This window comes from Lycorma delicatula, chromosome 1, assembly GCF_047948215.1.
Source record: "Lycorma delicatula isolate Av1 chromosome 1, ASM4794821v1, whole genome shotgun sequence".
Classification (NCBI taxonomy): Eukaryota; Metazoa; Arthropoda; class Insecta; order Hemiptera; family Fulgoridae; genus Lycorma; species Lycorma delicatula.
The window spans coordinates 176609105-176631627 of record NC_134455.1 but is presented as its reverse complement, the minus strand read 5'-3'; the positions used below and the strand labels follow the sequence as shown (position 1 = coordinate 176631627).

Below are 22523 nucleotides of genomic sequence, written 5' to 3'. Positions count from 1 at the left end.
TGGGAGTATAAGGCCATTTGGTCACTGAACAAAAGTGATTGTTGAATTCCATCAATAATAAAAAAAGTTTTAAATAATGGGGTTTGTAAATTATCAAAATATTTAGTTTTCATCAGTGTTCCTTTCTCTATGAAAACTTCAATGCTAGTAACAGTCGGCTTTTTATTAGTTATTCATTCTTTGAAATTTTACTTATTACATAAATAACAAAATTCAAAAAGTTTTATTATTTTGCAGCTTGTTATCCACCTATCTACTATCTTGTATTACCTTTTTTTAAAGTCTTATATACTTTTAAGTTTTTTTAATACTTTTATTTACAGACATCAACAATTAAAGTCAATAGCGACTTATAAATGTAATGTAACTGTGCCAGTAAATGTGTAGTCTTGAACAAACTCAGTCCAACCATTCCTAAGACATGTGATTAATTGAAACCCAACCACCAAAGAACACCAGTATTTACAATCTAGTATTCAAATCCGAATAAAAACAACTACCTTTATTAGGATTTACTCTCAACTTCAAAATCAACTGATTTACAATGACGTGTTTACCACTAGACCAACCCAGTGGGGGTTGTTTTGAAACTGAATTCCTTTCCTAGTAATAAATCCTTGCCATTCAGCAATTCTTCAAAATATTTTTGGTTTCTGCGAAAAGAAAACTTATCTTTTTTCTCCTCGAATACTTATTCCATTCTCAAATTCTTCAACTCCTTTTCTCTTTTTCAGTTTCAAGCTGGCAAACAATGGTGCAGATACATTGAATAGTCTCAAGTGTTTATAATCAGAGCTTTAAAAAGCACCTGCTAGCCTTAATTTTGTTGTTCAGTTTCCTTATTCAAGTGCACCATTCTCTTTTGGATGGTATAAAATCTGAGGTATCTCAGATTCAGCCACTATCTATGCTTTACTACGTTTTCAGATTGCTTCATATTCTCAAAATATTCAGATGAAAGGCAAATACTTTCATTTCAATCATAAAATTTTTCTAATCCTGAATTAAAAAATCAGCAACTTCTCTACAAATAAGGCTATAAATTACATTATCTTATTCACACGATCTTTCATAATATGTTCAAAATTTGTTTGTTTTATATATTTTTTTCTCTTCTTTCTTTATATTATTTAAATCTCTTCACTGTTAGATAGCATTCAATGGTTGTCATTCACCAATTGTCTTTGTGGTGTATAGCAGCCACTTCTATTCTCCCTTTAAAAATGAATAAGTGGTTAATTTCAGTTATTTATTTATTTTTTTTTTTTTTGAGAATTACACTCAAATGTACTTAAATTTTCAATGTCTTTTTAGAAAATATAATGTTACAAAATTTTATTTAACTTTTAAGTGAATGTTTTTTTTTTTTAAATTAGGTATCAACAACTTAAAAAACATGAATATTTGTTTCTTCTCAAATTAATATTTGTTTCTATTCATGAATTATTATATTTTGGCTATATTAAACCTTTTTGACTATTATTTTTGGCTAAACCTATTTTGGCTATATTAAACCTGTGATTAAGAAACAACTCTTCATTTTGTTTTAGCTGTTAAAAATTTCTTAATTTGTTGAATTAATTTTGTTTAGGTAATTTCACATGTCCTCAAATTCATGAGGATAATCCACAGATGTTTCAGTGTAAAAATGGACAGTGCTTATTACCTGATAAAATATGTGACACTATTCAAGATTGCAAGGATGGAGGAGATGAAGATCCTGACATGTGCAGTGAGTATACTCTAAATTTTATGGTTTTTTTTACATATATATAGAAACTATATAATACTACATATTTAAATAATGTTAAAAAAATTATTAAATTGTTTTTTCTGATTAATAGTAGAATCCTTATTTGATTAACCACATGGAATAGTGAAAGAAAGTAATCTTCATATGGGATTAAAAGAATTGCTTTATAGTAAATTAATGAAAAATGATTTAATAAAAAAATATATTGTTTAATTTCAAATAATACAAATATTTTTAAAAAATGTAGATTACAAACATAATATAAATAAGGACAAAATTAATAAATAAACCAAACAGGTTGGTCTAGTAATAAACTTGTCATCATAAATCAGCTGATTTAAGTTCTCAGGTTCTAGGTCAAAGTTCTCAGGTTCAAATCCTAATTAAGGTAGTTACTTTTATTCGGATTTGAATACCATATCATGGATACTGGTGTTCTTTGGTGGTTGGGTTTCAATTAATCAGGAGTAGTCAACCTGAATTTGTTCAAGATTACAAATTTACCAGTAAAGTTACATTACACTAAGTCGGTAATGACTTTAATTGTTAATGCAACTATAAACACTAGTATTAAAAAAATAAGGCTAAAATTAGTGAGCAATTTCATTTACAGATTTCATATTTAAAGTTTTTTTATATTTCAATCTTACTTAGTTGTTTTTAGTCTACTGAATTCATCCTCCCTATTACAAATAATTCTTCTCAGTGAATAATTCGATTATTATATTACTTTAACTAAAAAATACCCTTCTAAGCCTTCAGGCTTAGAAGTTAAGAAATTGATTTTGGATTTGTCAAATATATATCCTCTTCATCAGTAATTTCTAAAAGAACTGATTATTCACATAAAACAGACACTTGATTATAGATTAGGCATAGGCTAAAAAAAGTAAATTGAAAAACCACTGACAAATTGTATTGAGGGAATAACTCCAGCATTAACAGAGATGAACTGTTTTAATGCAATATACACCAAATTGAGTTATGCATTTTGATCCATTGTTTGATTGGGAATACTTTATCACAAACTGCATTTTTTGGGATATGAGCTCTTATTTTTAATTTAAGTTAGGTTATATAAAATATTATTTGTTAGAAACAAGAATAATAAATGAAAAAAACTGTACAGTATTTTTAGAGGCATACTAATGAATTGACCAAAGTGGATGTCCAATTTTTTCTGATAAATTACACCAACTTCTTCTGTTCAAATGTAAATTAATTTTTTATATTATATAATCTAATAAAGATTCAATAGAAAGGGTAATTATGAATGTGGAAAGAAAAGAAATATCGGAACGAATGAAAAAGTACTGGGAAATCCGAAAAGACAAAACCGTGTGCTCTTCAAAAAATTTACCTGACTTTTTTTTTTTGGAGGGCAAAAAACGCTTCCGCGTTATCATTGCCCAGTATAAATGTATTTTTATAACAAAAATAAAACAAACTAAAACTAGTCAAAAAATTAAAACAAAAAAAAATTTACAATTAATATCACAGCTATAAACTAAAATTTAACTAATAATAAATAGAATTTAACAAAGTCCGAGGGGTTGTAAAGGACCCCTTCTCGGATAACAGAAACAAAAAAAAAAAACTATAATTAACATAAAAACTAAAACATTAAAAGTGAAAAAAAACTTAAAACTAATATCACTAAAAAATGTACTACTAATATCACAGTGGGAAACTTAACAAGATAAAATTTAAAACTTAATAAAAATAAATAAATAAAAAGTAAATAAAAAATTTAAATAACATGCCAATAAAGTCCGAGAGGACGTAAAAGATCCCTTCTCGAATACCGAATAGAAAAAAAATCAGAACAATTAAATGATAAGAAAAACAAACAAATTAAAATAATTCTTCAACACGGGAACAAAAAAATTATATTACAATTTTAAATTTTGTGTAAAATATGAATACTTCGTAAAAACAGCAACACCCAGTTTAAATCTTACTTATTTTTTTTTTTTTTTTGTTTTCAGTCATTTGACTGGTTTGATGCAGCTCTCCAAGATTCCCTATCTAGTGCTAGTCGTTTCATTTCAGTATACCTCTACATCCTACATCCCTAACAATTTATTTTACATATTCCAAACGTGGCCTGCCTACACAATTTTTTCCTTCTACCTGTCCTTCCAATATTAAAGCGACTATTCCAGGATGCCTTAGTATGTGGCTTATAAGTCTGTCTCTTCTTTTAACTATATTTTTCCAAATGATTCTTTCTTCATCTATTTGCCGCAATACCTCTTCATTTGTCACTTTATCCACCCATCTGATTTTTAACATTCTCCTATAGCACCATATTTCAAAAGCTTCTAATCTTTTCTTCTCAGATACTCCGATTGTCCAAGTTTCACTTCCATATAAAGCGATACTCCAAACATATACTTTCAAAAATGTTTTCTTCTAAATCCTTTTTACTCTCAGCTAGAATTACTATATCATCAGCAAATCGTAGCATCTTTATCTTTTCACCTTGTACTGTTACTCCGAATCTAAATTGTTCTTTAACATCATTAACTGTTAGTTCCATGTAAAGATTAAAAGGTAACGGAGATAGGGAACACCCTTGTCGGACTCCCTTTCTTATTACGGCTTCTTTCTTATGTTCTTCGATTATTACTGTTGCTGTTTGGTTCCTGTACATGTTAGTAATTGTTCTTCTATCTCTGTATTTGAACCCTAATTTTTTTAAAATGCTGAACATTTTATTCCAGTCTACGTTATCGAATGCCTTTTCTAGGTCTATAAACGCCAAGTATGTTGGTTTGTTTTTCTTTAATCTTCCTTCTACTATTAATCTGAGGCCTAAAATTGCTTCCCTTGTCCCTATACTTTTCCTGAAACCAAATTGGTCTTCTCCTAACACTTCTTCCACTCTCCTCTCAATTCTTCTGTATAAAATTCTAGTTAAGATTTTTGATGCATGACTAGTTAAACTAATTGTTCTGTATTCTTCACATTTATCTGCCCCTGCTTTCTTTGGTATCATTACTATAACACTTTTTTTGAAGTCTGACGGAAATTCCCCTTTTTCATAAATATTACACACCAGTTTGTATAATCTATCAATCGCTTCCTCACCTGCACTGCGCAGTAATTCTACAGGTATTCCGTCTATTCCAGGAGCCTTTCTGCCATTTAAATCTTTTAATGCTCTCTTAAATTCAGATCTCAGTATTGTTTCTCCCATTTCATCCTCCTCAACTTCCTCTTCTTCCTCTATAACACCATTTTCTAATTCATTTCCTCCATATAACTCTTCAGTATATTCCACCCATCTATCGACTTTCACACGAGTGGTGAACGGCGGTTGATTACATGCGTCTTTAGCAGCAGAATCTGCACGTTCATTACCTGGCATTCCCATGTGGCTAGGAATCCAACAGAAACTCACTTGTGTGTTGTGATGGTTCAATTCAGCAATTGCATTATAGATTTCAGTGACCAAAGGATGTCTAGAGTAAAAATGCTCCAAAGCTTGAAGTGCACAACACGAGTCGCTACAAATAAGGATATTTTGGTACTTAGGATTAATGATATTAAAAGCCTTATTTATAGCGTATAGTTCAACAGTAAACACACTCGTAATACCAGGTAGACCAAACATATAAGTTCTATCATTGACATCAAATGCGCAACCAACGGTATCGTTCTGTTCCAATCCATCAGTGTATACTACTGCGTAGGGGTTTATCTTGGAATAAATATAGTGAAACATTTGCTGGAAGATAGTAGGTGGTGTTGATCATTTATTGCATATCGTAAGGTTATTTAAAATTTATAATGTTGATTCCCGATGAATATGAGGATAATGCTCAAATGTGCATGGATATGTTGGAAAAATAGAAGGTGTGTCGACATTTATAAGGTACAGTAGAGGGTACGGACACGTACAGGTGCAGTACAACGTGGATGGTCCTGATACCTTTGTAAACTAGGATTTCCAAGGACTGGGTCAAAAGCCGGGTGATTTGGCTTTCCTTTGAGGCGGGCAAAATAAGATGCTAAAAACTGGTCCCGTCTATCCCAAAGTGACACAACCATAATCTTAACGGGAACGAACTAAGGAATAATAAAAACGTATCATAGATCACCAATCGGCTCCCCAATTAGTGTTGCTAAGGAATTGCATTATATCTAAAAGTTTGGAATATATTTTTTTAATTCTTTGATGTGTTTGACCCAAGTAAGGCGATTATCAAAAAATAAACCTAAAAACTTAACATCAGGAGAGACAGCAATAAGCTCTCCGTTCAGAAAAACTTGCGGAATGGAAGGGTCCCGCAGCCGAGAAAAGACTACAAATTTTGTTTTTTCAGGTGAAAAGGTAAAGCCGGTAACCCCCGACAAAGCTTAAATCCGAGATATAGTGTTTTGTAGTACTCTCTGCTGTGGGTATTGAATGGGACGCAATGTATATAGCAAAATCGTCAACAAATAAAGAAAATTAGACAGCTGGCTGTACACATTTAGTAATACTATTGATGTCTATAGAAAATAAGGTGGCACTTAATACACTACCTTGAGGTAGTGTATTCAATAGTGTAGTGTATTCAATAGCTCCATTCTCCAAAATGATGCTACCTCAGAGAGAATCTTCCACACGATAACGGAACGTTCGGTGAATTAAGAAACCCCAAATAAAAGCTAGCATATTACCTTGACTCCCGATTCTTTGAGGGTGTTTAGAATACCACACCGCCAAGCCGTGTAGTACGCCTTTTTGATATCAAAGAAAACAGTGACGAGGCGCTAGTAGAGTAGGAAAGCGTTTTGAATGGCTGTTTCCAATGACATTAAATGGTCAACGGAAGATCGTCCTTGTCGGAAACCACACTGTTCTGAAGATAAAAGGCCATGTCTTTCCAAGTACCATATAAACCTCTTTCTTTTTCCTGTTTAGCTTCCGGTAATTACCTTTCAGATAATACTTCAGAGAATGATATGTATGAGTGTAAATGAAGTGTGGCCTTGTACAGTCTCAGTTCGACCATTCCTGAGATGTGTGGTTAATTGAAACCCAACCACCAAAGAACAGCGATATACCACGATCTAGTATCAAATCCGTGTAAAAATTACTGACTTTACTAGGACTTGAACGCTTGAACTCTCGACTTTCAAATCAGCTGATTTGGGAAGACGCATTCACCACTAGACCAACCCGGTGAGTTACCATGTAAATCTGCGGTTCACCACTCTCTCCATTATTATGCATAAAACGCTTGTCAAGGCGATAGGGCGGTAACTTGAGGGGTTTGCCTTCTGTTTAAGTACTGGTATGGCCATGGCTTCTGACCAGCCGGGTGGGAAGACATGTTTGGAGAATAAACCATTATAAATATTCAGTAGATGTTTTAGCGCCGAATTAGGAAGGTGTGACACCATACCGAGGCGAATGTTGTCAGGTCCAGGGGAAGTGTCAAGTGAGTTTTTATGTCCGTGTAACAACTCATTGAATACGAATGGAGCGTTAAATTCGCCAACCAAATCACCAATGTTTAACAATAATACTTTCATCTGTATCTTGTACCTCTGAAAATCGTTATTATATGATGAAGTGAAAGACACCTAACGAAAAGAATTTTCTAAGGTATTTTCCACTGCGGAACGTGATGAAAGGAGTTCTCCTTCATGAATAGGACCAAGAATAGATTGTTTCGGTGACCGGCAAAATACACGGATCTTTTTCCACACGTAGACGTGGGAATAGTGCGTGAGATAATGTTCACGTATTTCGTCCATGACTTCTCTTAACGTCCAAGAATACTCGACGGCATACCGTTCTAGCCCTGTGTTGTAAATTTAGATGTTCAGTTGTAGGCCTGCGGTTAAATTTGCGTAGTGCCTGCCGTCAACTGCTAATAGCGTTTTGGTAATCATCATTTCACCATGGAACGGAAGGCGTCTAGGATTACCTGGTGTTTATGGGATATATCTGTTAGCATTCCCAAGTATCATGGACGTAAAAGAGGAAAGTTGATCAAGGATGTCTGCGCCATAGTCAAACTATGATTGGAAAGCTATGTGTTATTCGTTCCAATCCGCCTTTTCAACAGTCTATCTCCGTGGCCTTTTTTTCATCTCGCGATCGACACCAAAAGCAATAATAATTGGCCTATGATCACTGCTGTGAAAGTCATTACCAACAGACCAATTAAGATGAGGGAGTAAACTCGGTGACCATACGGGGAGGTCGATGTTGAACAATGTACCAGATGATAAGGACACGAATGTGTGTGACCCATCATTTAGTAGACAAAAGTCCAAGTCTTGTCACTCTCTATTTATCATACTTCCTTGAGAGGAGCAGAAAGATGAACCCCGGGAAATATGGTGGGCATTGAAGTCACCTACTTACTATTAATGGGATTTGCATGAGGAGATTTGACATTTCTAGAGCATTGAACTCAGAGTTCGGTGAGAGATGCAAATTGCAGATATGCAATTTGAAGGGGACCTTCACAGCAACAGCAGAAAGAAGGGTGGGTAGTGGAATCTTTGTAGCCGACACCTCATTCTTGATTAAAATAGCAATTCTATCACACTCTCTACTGTCTACTAGACAGTCATATCTCTCACAGAAATAGCCTCTCAGTCTTACTAGATCTTGTTGTAGAAGATGTGTTTCAAAGAAGCACATGATCAGTGATTCATGTGCGCGCGCCAATACTCTAATATCGTCAACGCGGGACCGAAGACCTCTAACGTTCCACTGAATAATTTTCATAAGTAAAGGTAGATATAGATATACAATTGCAGGCAAATATGAAAAAAATTAGTTGTAAGGGATCCGGTTTTTCTTTTTTATACTTTTTATTTTAAAGAACTACGATGTTCTGGGAACAAGCGGTTTCTCAAGCATATCCCAGTAAATGAGGTGATGAAGGAGAGTTTGAAGGATGGGATGTTGTAGATGACATCCCAGAGGGGGAGGAGTTGTGAGGGCTCCCTTAACAGAGAGCTTATTAAATGGCTTATTGCCAACTGTGTTCACTCCTCCCCGTATAGGTAAAACTTTTAAAACTGGAACTTTCAGAGGGATCCCACTGTTGGTTTTACTAACCGCAGCTAACGACTTCCTGTTCGTTTTGATTTTATTTACCCCCCCCCCCCCACCTCACCTGATTTAATTTGATTTTGCATTTCTCCCGCCACCACCCCATTCGGTCGCCCTAAAGCGTAAGACCGAATGTCTATGGCACAAACGGCTACTGAGCTTTGAATCAGTTTAGCGACCAGTGTTCTAACTATTTCCTAGAGCTAACCTAATTGCGTGAGCGAACTAAGCATGGTGCTACACACAACTTGCTTCGTGTCCCATCGCTCATATATTCTAAAATGGATAGGCGCACCCCGTCAAGTACTAAAATATATATGACATTCAATAAATTAAATTTATCACGTTCGAGACAGCAATTCACTGCCACGCCTAGGTCGCTGAATGCCAGCAAGTACCTGGCAACCAATATTAAGGCGCTTGGAGCTTTAATTGGATGATGGCCAGCCATAACTCTCGGGTAGCTTCCCACAACAGTCAGGCAGGAGTCTTTCCCTTAAATGAACTACTGATGCCGGTTAAACAAAGCAACGGCATCAAGGAACTCCCCCACGGTCCGACAATGCGTCTCACGCCACATTGACTCGCCGTTTATGAGTGGCCAATTTTCCCCTTGACCACTAAGTTCCAGGCTGGTTTGAGTTCTGGCTCCCCCAAGAACTGGACAGTCGAACATCATATGTTCGTTCGACTGGACCTCTCCGCAGACGCACAGCTCATCAGCTGCCAGGCGGAACCAAAACAAATATAGGTTCAAGTTCGCGTGTTTGCAGAACACCTGGGCACCCGATGACCATGAAAAGGAAAAGGAGAGGCATACCATCCCCCCAAGTCCTGCATAAATCTATACAAGGACCATCCCTTAGTCGTGGTGTGCCATTCTTGCTTCCACGCATCCAATGCGAGGCTGTAAAGCCTCCTCCTCAGGCGGGAGATGGGCAACTGAACGAAATTTAGAACCGGTACACTGTAATCACGGTTCCGCTCCGATACAGACCCGGCTTGAAACCGCATCCCAAATACCTCGGCCTCCCTGCCTCTTCGCAACCTACACATGGCCGCCTGAACTTTCGGCACTAAATCGATTGGTAGAGCCTTTCCCAATGCGGTAGTAGCCTCGTAGGAGGTTGTTTTAAAAACACCAGTGCATACTATTAATGCTATGCGTTGGGCACTTCTTAAATTCTGAATAAGTGCTCTATTTTTGTCCAACCTACGCGCCCAAACGGACACAGTATAAGAGGCCATACTTTCGAAGACACCTCGGTACACCATGTACAAATGACGACCCGACAGCCCGTAATCTTTCCGAGCAATCCTGCTAAGCTTGTGCATCACAGAGACGGCGTACGCCGCTACTTGCCTAATGAGTTCGCTAAACAGCAACTTCTCAACAAGCAAAACACCTAGGTACTTATGAACTCTAACTCGGCTGATCACACAGCCTTTATACTTAATACGGGGGTTACAACTATATGATAATTTGTCTGCAACCTTGAGAAGCATAAACTTCGTCTTGGGCACAGAAATCTTTAAATTTTGCATGTCCATCCAGCCCTCCGCGGTTGACAAAGCCGCCTGCGCCCGGTCTTCTAGCTGCGGTCGTGAATTACCACGAACTAACAGGAGACAGTCATCGGCGAAAGCCTGGGCCGTGACCCCTTCTGGGAATGTCAGTCTCAGAAATCCGTCAAATACCAGGTTCCAAAGCAGGGGACCAAGAACGTTCCTGTTCGTTTAGTCATCTCTGAAATAGTGGCTGTAAGTGAAGCAACTCGGTCAGATAACATCTGAACAAGTTTATTTAGCTCATTGTAGGATCCGCACTGCTGATTATCTACATTATAAGAAGCTTGTTTTGATGTAGCGGTGGCAAAAGATACATCTGATTTAACCAGGTTCCGTGAGTTAATTGTATTTTTATATTCTCTGCGTGCAACCGGAAAAGATAGCTTCTGCTCGGTTGAGATTCTGAGAATTGCCTTTTCTTCTTTAAAAGTTGGGCAATCTCGGGAGCGGTCTGTATGTGAACCACTGCATTTTGCACATTTTTCATCTTCTTGACAGTTAGAATCATTGTTGTCTTCCTTAACACATCGAGCACAAATCTTAGTTTCCGAGCAAGATGTTGGGCACTATGCTAGTGCCCAACATCTTGTCACACTAGTATGCTAGTGTGACCATATCCTTGGCATCTGACACAACGCCGTGAGTTGGGTATGAATGGTCGTACCCGAACCGACAGGTAACCCACTTTAATCTTCTCTGGTGGTACCGAGAGATTGAATGTCAGTATAAGAGACGGTGTCGGTTCTTCCATTCCGCTCTGCCGTTTCATTACAACCTCCAAATCCTTAAAGAACATGACTCCCCATCAAAGTCGATCTGACATATATTGACCTAATGGTCCAATGATCCTGTGTAAACAGGAATAATCTAATAAAGAAAACCCATCAGCAATCAAAAATAAATTGGTTACAAATATCCAATTTCAATAATCAATAACTATTACAAAAACTATTGCAAATATTGAATTATGTTTAAAAAAAAACAACAAATAAAATACAAAACATGTTGACTAAAACACTTACATTACTGGCTCAGGTATAAAGCATCTTTCACATTCTACTGTATTAAAAGACTTTGAATTAAAATAAGTATAATAAACAGGAAGTGTATAGCAAAGTAGATGACTAGGTGTTGTAGAGGAGGAGGTGGTAGGCAGAAAACATCTTAAATATTGTGTAATTTGCTGTTTAGAGCAAATTAATTTTTTCCAAATACAAGGATAATTTGTTTTATCACCATTCACTTATATTTGCAAAATTGACCAATAGTTTGTAGAATATTTATTTACAAATAGAGAAAAAGCTATTTGTTTTTTATAGATGCATGAAAAAGAAACTTCAGAGTATACTAATGATCGACTTGAATTTTTAATCAAATCAGCTTCTGACGGTATTGGTTTCAGCTACTTTTTTACTAACTAACCTATTATTAATTAAGCGGCGCAATTTCTGGACAGAGGTAAATATGCTAGAAATAAAACTGATCAAACAGGAAATAAAACTGATCAGCACTATCTCACTGCACAGAAGAGAAATTTGTAAAGAAAGGTAGCGCACTAAAAAAAAATCACTAGAAGTAGGTTAAAATTGGCTGAAATGAGATACTGAGAAGAGTAACATATAGACATAAAAAGAGAAAATATTAATAAAAGTAAATTAGAATAGCTTTAACATAATCAGCAGTGAAAAATTGAAACAAACGTACTATTATAATGCTTATGTTATAATGATGATGAGACATGATATGTACATGACACAAGAATGAAAATGTTATATATATGGAGATTAAGATGATGCTTGGGACTGAAAAGAGTACAAGAAATTATAGAAAGAACATGCAAAGTTCACACTGACACAAAGTGAAAAGTAACAAAGGATGTCTTATATTTTAAAAACCTGCAGATTATTTTATGTAAACTGTTTTTTTAAAACATACGATTACATATTTTGTACTGAGATCGTAGTTTTATGGAGAGATATTTTTAATTTATTGTATAGTTCATATCGGTTTATACTAGTAGCCTATAAATGAATTCCTTGTAATGGTCAATAGGATGATAACCTTATAAACAATAAATAATTATTTCAGAATAATTTCAATAATAATTAACTGAAATAAACTTAATTTGTTTTTTGATTTCAATCCTTATTCTATTTTAGATCTTTAATATTCTTAATTAGGTAGTCTAATAAGATCCCTCACAGATCTTTCATGTGTTTGTATCTAAATAATAACTAACATGAACTTTAAACATTTATATTTTATCTACATAATGTATTTTTTGTATTCCATTCAGAATAAACATATTTTTATTTTTATTTATTTATATTTTGTTAATCTAGTATGTTAAGAAATTTTTTTTTAAATGTTACTTTGATAACAATCATTTTTTCTACAAAACATCAACTAGTAAGTTAATGACAAGTTGGAAACTTTTGTAATAATCATGCTGTTGCTGGAACAGCAACAATTGTGTTAACTGCTTCTTTTTTTATTTTTATTTATGTCAATTAAAATAATAATGTTTTTCCAGCTAAACATAAGTGTCCAAAACATTATTTTCGATGTAACAGTGGACAGTGCATAGAATATGATATGAAATGTAATGGTATTATAAACTGTATAGATGGAAGTGATGAAACAACAAATTCTTGTGGTAAGTACAGAACCAATAAATACGAAATTGAGATTTGTGAAATTTATTGAAAAATTTAATTAATAAATAAACTATTATTATGTTTTCTTATTTCTTAGTTCAAATTATATTATACTATTATTAATTAAAATATAATCTTTTTCTCCAGCACTACAGCCAAATGGGAACCTTGGTCTCTATCACCAATCCCTTCTAACATTCCCTATTCATCACCATATCCATATAACTTCCCACACCCATCCTTCCAAAATTACCAAGAACATCACCCACCCATCTTATTCTCAGGTGGCCTCTCTTTTTACTCTTATATACCTGTCCTTTTAATATTTTCTTTGTCATGCATGTCTTTTTCTTAATAGTTTCTTTACAACTTCATTGTACATAATCAGCCATAGTTTTCTTTGCATTTTTATGAATCTTATGACTCAGTACCTTCTCTATTTCCTGGTTACATCTCTTTTCCACATATCATTCTATATAATTGAATCATATTCTATAATAATCATATGATTATTGTTTCAAATCTTCTCAGCCCTTCTCGCTAACCTCTTGGCAGTGTCTACATCTCACTTCCATGGATGACAACTGGTCTAATTAGCATTTTATATATTTTCATTTTTTTATAACTGATTGGTTTATTTTTCTGCCAACCATAAATCATAACCATACTTCAATTCTAGCATATTTCTGAATAAAGCAGGCTTGTTTATTGGTTTCATAATGAATAAAGTTTTACTTGGTCAGGTTTTTGGCCTCAAGCAAAACTCGCAACCAAATCGCCAGCTGGTGAGTCACCTGATGGAAGATCAGTAACCCTCAGGGGTATTACTATGCAGTATGATCTGAATATACTCCTAAAGAAGTAACTGAAAACAAGCTGATCAGACATTTTCAACTTATGAAAGCATACTTTTTCTACAACATGAAGCAGTAACACTAACGTAGTTTATAATCATTGTATTCAAACCTGAAAGATAGAGGTCATGTGTCTTAAACTACCTGGCTATAGTCTTAATAAATGTTTGGGGAAGCTGATCAGTGAGAGATTGGTAATCCACAAACTCTCTTTACCTGGAAAATAGGCAGTTCTTTCTTGTATCTATAATGTTTTTGTTGTATCTGTATCTACAGACAGGTAGATTAGAACCTAGAAAAAAAATTGTTTATCTTAGTTTGGTTATCATCAATAAATAACTTTAATTAAGTTATAGGCAACATTTACAAAATTACAGGTTGAAAATGAAAATCATTTTTTCGGTTGAAAATGGTAATTATTTTTTATGTAAACCATGGATGTAATTACCAACAAAATTTTACATATTATCATCTAGGAGGGAATCAGTCACCATTATAGATTCTATCTCTTTATAATAAGAATGCTAGTGTTAACTGCAAACTTTAAGAGAATGTTAGGTTTTTCTATGCTACATTATCGAACCATGCTTGCGTTGATACTGTTTCTAGTTCTGAAAGTTTTTCATTGTTATCACCCTCCCTTATAACGGGAAAAATACTTTATAAAAAAAGTGCTGTTATTTCCTTTTGTCAATTCTTTTTTTTAGGTAACTGATTGATAACAATATTCTTAATAAAAATAAAATGAATACAAAATATGTTTTTTTTTGATTTTCACAAAATTTATCTAGAAATGACAGCTGTTTTGGCACACAATATTTTTCCAGATGTTACGTACCGAAATACAATGAAGAAGTACTTCTTGCCAAAACAGCTGTCATTTTTAGATAAATTCTGTGAAAATCAAAAACATACTTTGTTTTAATTTTTTTTTTTTGTTTTGATGGATTTTCATCAAGTAAAGGCTTCATCCACCAATTATTTACGTATTTTTAAAATTGCACTTGAAGTTTAAAGCCATTCTGTTTTTAGAAAGATGAAAAATATAATTGAGAAGTAAAATAATCTCTTATCCAGTTTTATTAAAATAACTAAACAAAATAACTATAGTTTTTTTATTAATTCAACTGTACTTCATGTGTGATGGAAGAGATGCTTTCAGAAATGATAGATTGAGAGAATAAAAATAGACAAAGAGAGTAGTAGGAAATGTAGGATCTCATTTTTTTTTTGCAAGCTGAATTTTAGTTTTAGTAATTAGGCATAATATGGTCGATGAAAATAATATTTATATTTTAGGATTCATTTAATTCAAAGGGGTTGTCTGATTTAAATGATAATTGTCTGTTTTGTTATTAATAACAGTTTTTTAATTACGTAAAGAAAAATTGTTTACTTATAAAAGTACTTAATTTTTTTTCTGTGTTTTATTTATATATATTTAATGTCAATGTTTATCAATTTGTTTACATCAACATAGTAAGATGTGTTATCTCTAGTAACCACTTCTTTTCAGGCTTGGACATTCGGATGAGTTTAAAACTTACATCACATCATACGTTATACTTTTTTTTTGTCTTCAGTCATTTGACTGGTTTGATGCAGCTCTCCAAGATTCCCTATCTTGTGCTAGTTGTTTCATTTAAGTATACCCTCTACATCCTACATCCCTAACAATTTATTTTACATATTCCAAACGTGGCCTGCCTACACAATTTTTTCTTTCTACCTGTCCTTCCGATATTAAAGCGACTATTCCAGGATGCCTTAGTATGTGGCCTATAAGTCTGTCTCTTCTTTTAACTATATTTTTCCAAATGCTTCTTTCTTCATCTATTTGCCGCAATATCTCTTCATTTGTCACTTTATCCACCCATCTGATTTTTAACATTTTCCTATAGCACCATATTTCAAAAGCTTCTAATCTTTTCTTCTCAGATACTCCGATTGTCCAAGTTTCACTTCCGTATAAAGCGACACTCCAAACATATACTTTCAAAAATGTTTTCCTGACATTTAAATTAATTTTTGATGTAAACAAATTGTATTTCTTACTGAAGGCTCGTTTCGCTTGTGCTATTCGGCATTTTATATCGCTCCTGCTTCGTCCATCTTTAGTAATTCTACTTCCCAAATAACAAAATTCTTCTACCTCCATAATCTTTTTTCCTCCTATTTTCACTTTCAGTGGTCCATCTTTGTTATTTCTACTACATTTCATTACTTTTGTTTTGTTCTTGTTTATTTTCATGCGATAGTTCTTGCGTAGGACTTCATCTATGCCGTTCATTGTTTCTTCTAAATCCTTTTTACTCTCGGCTAGAATTACTATATCATCAGCAAATCGTAGCATCTTTATCTTTTCACCTTGTACTGTTACTCCGAATCTAAATTGTTCTTTAACATCATTAACTGCTAGTTCCATGTAAAGATTAAAATGTAACGGAGTTATACGTGTAACATAAAATATTTAATTTTTAGTAAATTCTGCTTTCATATATTATTTTACAATAATCTATAATTTGTATATTCTCTTTCCTATTATTTTATTTTGTGTGCGAACAAATGCACGTTTATTATTGTTTAATATCAACAAATATGTTTTTTAATAGAAGAATCCTTTTCATAAGCTTATTTTGTATTTTTTAATTCCTGTAATTTTATCTTTTTAAAGTTAAAATAAGCTGGATTTCTTCAAACAAATTCACCAGAGAAATTTTTTATAGCTTATGCCTATCCGCACCTATATGCTACGTTTTTCTTCTTTTTTTTGAGAAATGGAGAGAGACAACTTTTTAAACTTGAACGTGTTTGTAAGTGATGAAAATTAGGAAAAAGAAGAAAAGAGATATGAATTAGTGTTTTTAATTTTTAATTTGAATGAACATTTGGTAAAATGAATGGTGTACTAAACAAAAATTTATTTTTATTTATTGTGCAATTTTACAATACATTATTTGAAAATCAGATTGTGAAATAGAAATAGAATCACTTAAATTAATTAATGAAACTTTAAAAAATTGTATCTTTCTTACCAACAGAAATAAAAAGTATTCTCAACTCTGCCACTAAAGAGAATAATAATTTAACACCTTTTAAAACAAAAACCAGAGTAGTAGAAAACAGAATACACACTCCTTTACATTTTAAATAGGATTTAGTCTAACAATTCTCTAAGGTTTACTAACTGAATTTTAAATAGAAAATTTATTAACCTTGACAGTGGCGTAAGATGAAAATATAACTCTTGTCAGTAATGTGTGCTGGTAATTAATATTTATTAATTTGATAGACATTAACATTGATTTACTTTGTATGATATTTTGATCATCTCAGAATAATTTACAACTCTGTTGCATCAGGGCCTGTAGACAATCAAATCCTTTTGTAGTGAGTAAATTTAAATTTTCTTATATTACTAAATCTCTAGGCTGACGTATACTAATTAGAATACCAAAACAGAGTAGGGATTGTTTGACAGCGTCAAGAAGCCGATCAAAAGCCGATCAAAATATGATCTATCTCACTCGATCTCAAATTATCTACATGTATATTGTGTAAAATACACATACAAGTTTATGTATTAACAAGACATAACAGCAAGAAACACTGACAAAATGTACAACAGTGCAAATTTTGGTTCCAAATATGGGTGTAACTTATTAGATATATTATACTGTTGGATCCTTCCTCTTTAGTTACACCTCCTATCCGAGGCTGGATATCATCACAATTTTTGTTTTATAATAGAAATTTTAATCAATGCATTTGGACAAAATACATACTAATCCCTCAGATTATGCAATTAGGGATTTTTTTTTTAATTGATACTCTCATGATTTTACCCAATCATCCCTTTCATTATTAAAAGCCTCAGCAGTAAATATCATTTCTCCTGATAATTTTCTTCTTTTAATAGTATCCATGATGGGTTATTTCTTTTTCATCTTCTGTAGCACTTCATTGGTCACACTTTCTGCCCATGCTATTCTCTCCAATTTCCTATAGAAGCACATTTAAAAAGCCTCAATATTCTTTAAAGGTGCTTATTTGTGATCTACCCCTCCTTGTCATATAACACACTGAGAAAACTTTCATTTAACATTTTCATCACAACATTTTCATCTAATAAATATTTAATTTAACATCCGATAGTATAGAAACCACTTCACTTTAATATTCGCTATTTCTATTATCCCTTTAATTACCTTCTTTTCATCAACAAGTTTGGTAATCCATGACCCTAAATATTTTTATCACGTGGCTCCCTGAATTTGTGTTTGATGAAGACTGCTAATTTGGAGATAGTATTCTGATTTTTTGATATCACTTTTAAATTTATTATTTTATAATTTGTTGCTATATAAATCAGCTTGTGTTAATCTGAATTATTTACTCAAAAGTGTGTTTGTTAAGTTTTTTAAATTCTTAAGTTCTGATAAAATTTTTATTAAATTTATTTAGATTCTCGCTAATGTCTTTTCAATCCTTATCTTTTTTTCAGAGACTCATGTTTGTCAAGATCGTGAAAGTCAATTTCAATGTAAAAATCGTAGTTGTATACCTGTTCACTTATTGTGCGACACTAAAACTGACTGTGTTGATGGAGAAGATGAAGATGTAACTATGTGTTGTAAGTAATTGTTTTCTTTTTATATATGATGTACAAAAAGTTTTGTACACAAAAATGTTATTACTACATAATTAAATATATAATGATTTGATTTACCTGAATAATAGTAACTATCATTAACTTTATTAAAGTTCACATAAAAATCTATTATAATGACTATTTCTTTTAGTAATTAAATTATTGAGAAATAAGAATTTAACGTATTTATTTATGTATGCTTTGAATGATGTCTTTTAAGTAATAATCCCATTCAAACCATTTTTAAACTCTGCAAAGGGGACTTTCATAAACATAAATATTTTAAAGTATTTTAACTACTTATGTTAATTTCTGATTAAACGGAGGCCATTCTAACACACCATGCTGCCACTGTTAGGTTAGGTTGAGGTTCGTTTGCTACCGATTAAGATTAGAATACTTTTTATTTATTTAAAAAAAAGTAATCTCTGTAGTTTATACTTACTGTAATAAATTACAATAAATGTTAAAAAATGCCACCTCTGACATTGATGTACCTTTCAACTTCTTTTCTTACATTTTTTCTCGCCAACCTAATGTTATCTTCATGCGTTCCTTGATAAAAGCAGTAGCATTGAAAATGCGAGAGATCAGTTAATCACGTCCTTCTACCTTTTGCTAATACACCCCGCATTTCATTCATTCCTACAAACAGTAATCTAAGGGAGTAAGGTCCGGTGATCTAGGTGACCAATTTATCAAGGGCCTCTACATCCAAACTATTTACTAATAAATTTTTCATCTAAGAACTGTCTTACTTCATTGGTGAGATGTTTTGGTGCTCCATTAAGTTGATATACATTTCAATTAGTTTCGCCAATGAAAAATTTTCAAACTGCAATAAATCCATTATTTTAAAATTCCAGGTAATTTCTCCCCGTGACTACTTATACTACTAGTATGAAAGGACCTATTTACTGGTTGTCGATCATGCCACACCAAACGTTCACTGAAAATCGTTGCTGGAAATTTGATTCAACTGCGGTATGTAGGGTTTCTTCAGACCACTGATATGAATTCCTTGTGTTTATGTTGTTACAAGTAAAAGTACCCCAAAATATATGGGCATATGGTTTGAGAGGTCGGGGCTGTTCAGTAGACACTTGCACTGCGAACGTAATCGCAGGCATGCCACCGATTTATCACCAGGCACTATTCCGGAAGAGGATATGTGAAAGAATAAACAGAAACGTAACCAGACAACTACTAAATCGAGAATGGCAGAAGAGTTAGTCTGCCTCAACAAAAGCAATATGGACACGCACGTTGATACCGGACTTGGGGAGTTGACTTAAACGTAAACATGGAGAAATAACTTACCACATGACGCAAATTCTCTCCGACCACGGGGAATTTGGAGCATATCTCCATCGTTTTGTAAGACGACCTATCGGTCGTCTGGGAACAAAGTAGGCTGGACCCGGCCCCCCCCTGCTGAGGGTTAGAAGCATGCAGTACGCAAAAGATCCAGAACCGGCGGGCCGACCTGCCGTGCCGGACATATTGCTGGTAGGTTGGGAGCCCCGTTAGAGTCGGAGAGACACTCTCCCAGGGCGAGAATTAGTAGCTTGAATGCGGATCCTTCCCGGAAAAGAGGCGGAAGAAAAAAAACGTAAAAGTAGCTTGACCCACCGGGTCGGTCTAGTGGTGAACTTTTCATTGCAAATCAGCTGATTTCAAAATCGAGACTTTTAATGTTTAAATCCTAGTAAAGGCAATTACGTTTGTACGGATATGAATATACTAGATGGATACCGGTGTCCTTTGGTGGTGGTTGAGTTTCAATTAAACAAACGAAAGAATTTACTTTATTGTTGTTTCTTTTGGATTTTTCTTTTTCAATCTGTTTGTCGATTTACGTTTTTAAGTTTTCTTTCTTGCTTATTGTGGCGTTTTCTATTACCAGAAACTTCTCTACCCTTATCAATATATTTTAAATAAATTTAAAGAGCCTAATAATCCAGCGATAGTAGCAGAGATTTACTTCCCGGTGGCGGCCTCCGTTTACCTGTACGTCGCAGTCTGATAACTTTCCTAGTCCAATTAAGTTGTTTATCAAAACCTCTACTTACATTTAAATGATGAAAAATCTACATAAAGTTTAAAAAACGTTTTCCTCTTGAAAATCATATTAAAAATCAGTTAAAATCATATTAAGTTAGTTTCTTTTCGTACTGTTTCTTTCACAAGAAACGTAAACTTGTTAATTACGTAGACCAATATAATGATTAATAAAGTTTTATGGAGCAAATAAAACAATTAATTACACCGAATTTCTATAAATCAACTTTTATTATTAAAAATAAAAATTAACAAAAAATGTAATGAATTTGTAAAAATTAAAAACGGTTGTCTTTATTACAGTAAATTTAAACCTATAAAATTTTTAACAAATCTAAAATGTCTTTGATTATAAAGAGAAATGTGTCTCCAGAGAATTTTCAGATCTATTATGCTGCTATAAGAAGGAGCTTAAATTAATATTTTCAAGAAATTCAAGGTTAATCCTCTTTCTGTTCTTTGCAGCTACATGCAGAACTAGGTAGAATGTAAAATGGTACATTTCTGTTATATTTAATTTGGCACATTGTCTTAGATATAATTATGTTCATGCATAAAAAATATCTAACGAGTGATTTTTTTTTTTAGCATTACAGTTATCATTTTATTCATTGTCCTTTAATTAAAATAAAACAAAGAGTCTATTTCTTAAGCTGTAACTTGTGTAAGTACGTAAATTTATCGCAACAAAAAAAAATGGTTTCTAAGTGTTCAGATTTTGGTCAAGGTCGCAGAAACAACGTTGTTCGAGAGCCAACAGTTTAGTCGACGTTGCAATACCTTTTTTTTTCTTTTCTTGTTTAACCTCCGGTAACTACCTGTCAGATAATACTTCAGAGGATGAGTAAGGATGATACGTATGAGTGTAAATGAAGTGTAGTCTTGTACAGTCCCAGTTTGACCTGAGATGTGTGGTTAATTGAAACCCAACCACCAAAGGTGGTGCGGTTCCGGCATGGAAACGTGCATTGAAGAAGAAGAAGGCCCGGAACCAATTGTTAAGCCTTCAGAAGCCCTTGGCTATTGGGGCAGTTAGGGCGTATCGTACAGTCTCGACCGAGGCGGCGTTGGTGATAGCTGGGATGCCGCCGTGGGATCTTGTAGCGGACGAAATGGTAGAAAGAGCAGAAGGGCAACCGAAGAGTCAGGCGAAAGGGGAAGTGTTGGATAAGTGGCAGCAAAGGTGGTCAAGGAGTGAGGTGGGTAACTGGACGAGGAGGGATTAGTGTAGGGTGTGGCTGGATAGCCCCGTTCCTGAGGAGTGCGATGCTGATGTGTCGCACTTGCGATGAGTGAGCGGGGACTCCTGGGGTGAGTAGTGTAAAGACCGAGTCCCGATCGGAGGTCCCGTGTGGTGTACCTCTGATTTAAACAGGCAAATAGAGACCGAGACCCGGTTAGGGAGCCTCCTTCAGGGACCCCTGATGAGGCAGGCAATTGAGAAGACCTAGTCCCGGCTGACCGGGTGGTACCCCGTGCCGGGGACGGCATACCCAGCTTCGGCATGGTCGCCCGGAAGGTTAGAGGCAGTGGCACCCCTAGGACCGAGTGTGCTTCTGCGGCGGGTTCGGTCCTAGGGGGATGGGATTAAAAAAAAACACCAAAGAACATCGCTATCCACGATCTACTATTCAAATCCGTGTAAAAATAACTAACTTTGCTAGGACTTGAACACTGGAACTCTTGAATTTCAAATCAGTTGATTTCGGAAGACATGTTCACCACTAGACCAAGCCGGTGGGTACGATATTGCAATACCGGGCCAGAATGTTAACAAACCAGTGAACGTTGTTATCAACAACATACCAGCGAAATTACATCATCAGCGTAATATAATATTATTTATTACTATTACAATTCTGTTCAACTAGAGAATGACTATGTGAGTTCTCAGTCTAGCGGTTCTCTT

General features: G+C 34.1%; 1 protein-coding gene across 2 annotated transcripts in view; it reads left to right on the top strand.

Moving 5' to 3' along the window:
- LOC142325745 (uncharacterized) overlaps window positions 1-22523 on the top strand; it is a 95458-nt gene that overhangs the window by 29270 nt on the left and 43665 nt on the right. Inside the window, exons 4-6 of one of the 2 annotated variants that reach the window (XM_075367778.1) lie at window positions 1592-1732; window positions 12925-13047; window positions 18407-18535. In XM_075367778.1, coding sequence (XP_075223893.1) covers window positions 1592-1732; window positions 12925-13047; window positions 18407-18535 — 393 coding nt within the window. The remainder of the gene's footprint in view (window positions 1-1591; window positions 1733-12924; window positions 13048-18406; window positions 18536-22523) is intronic. The other variant, XM_075367784.1, reaches the window with a different exon arrangement.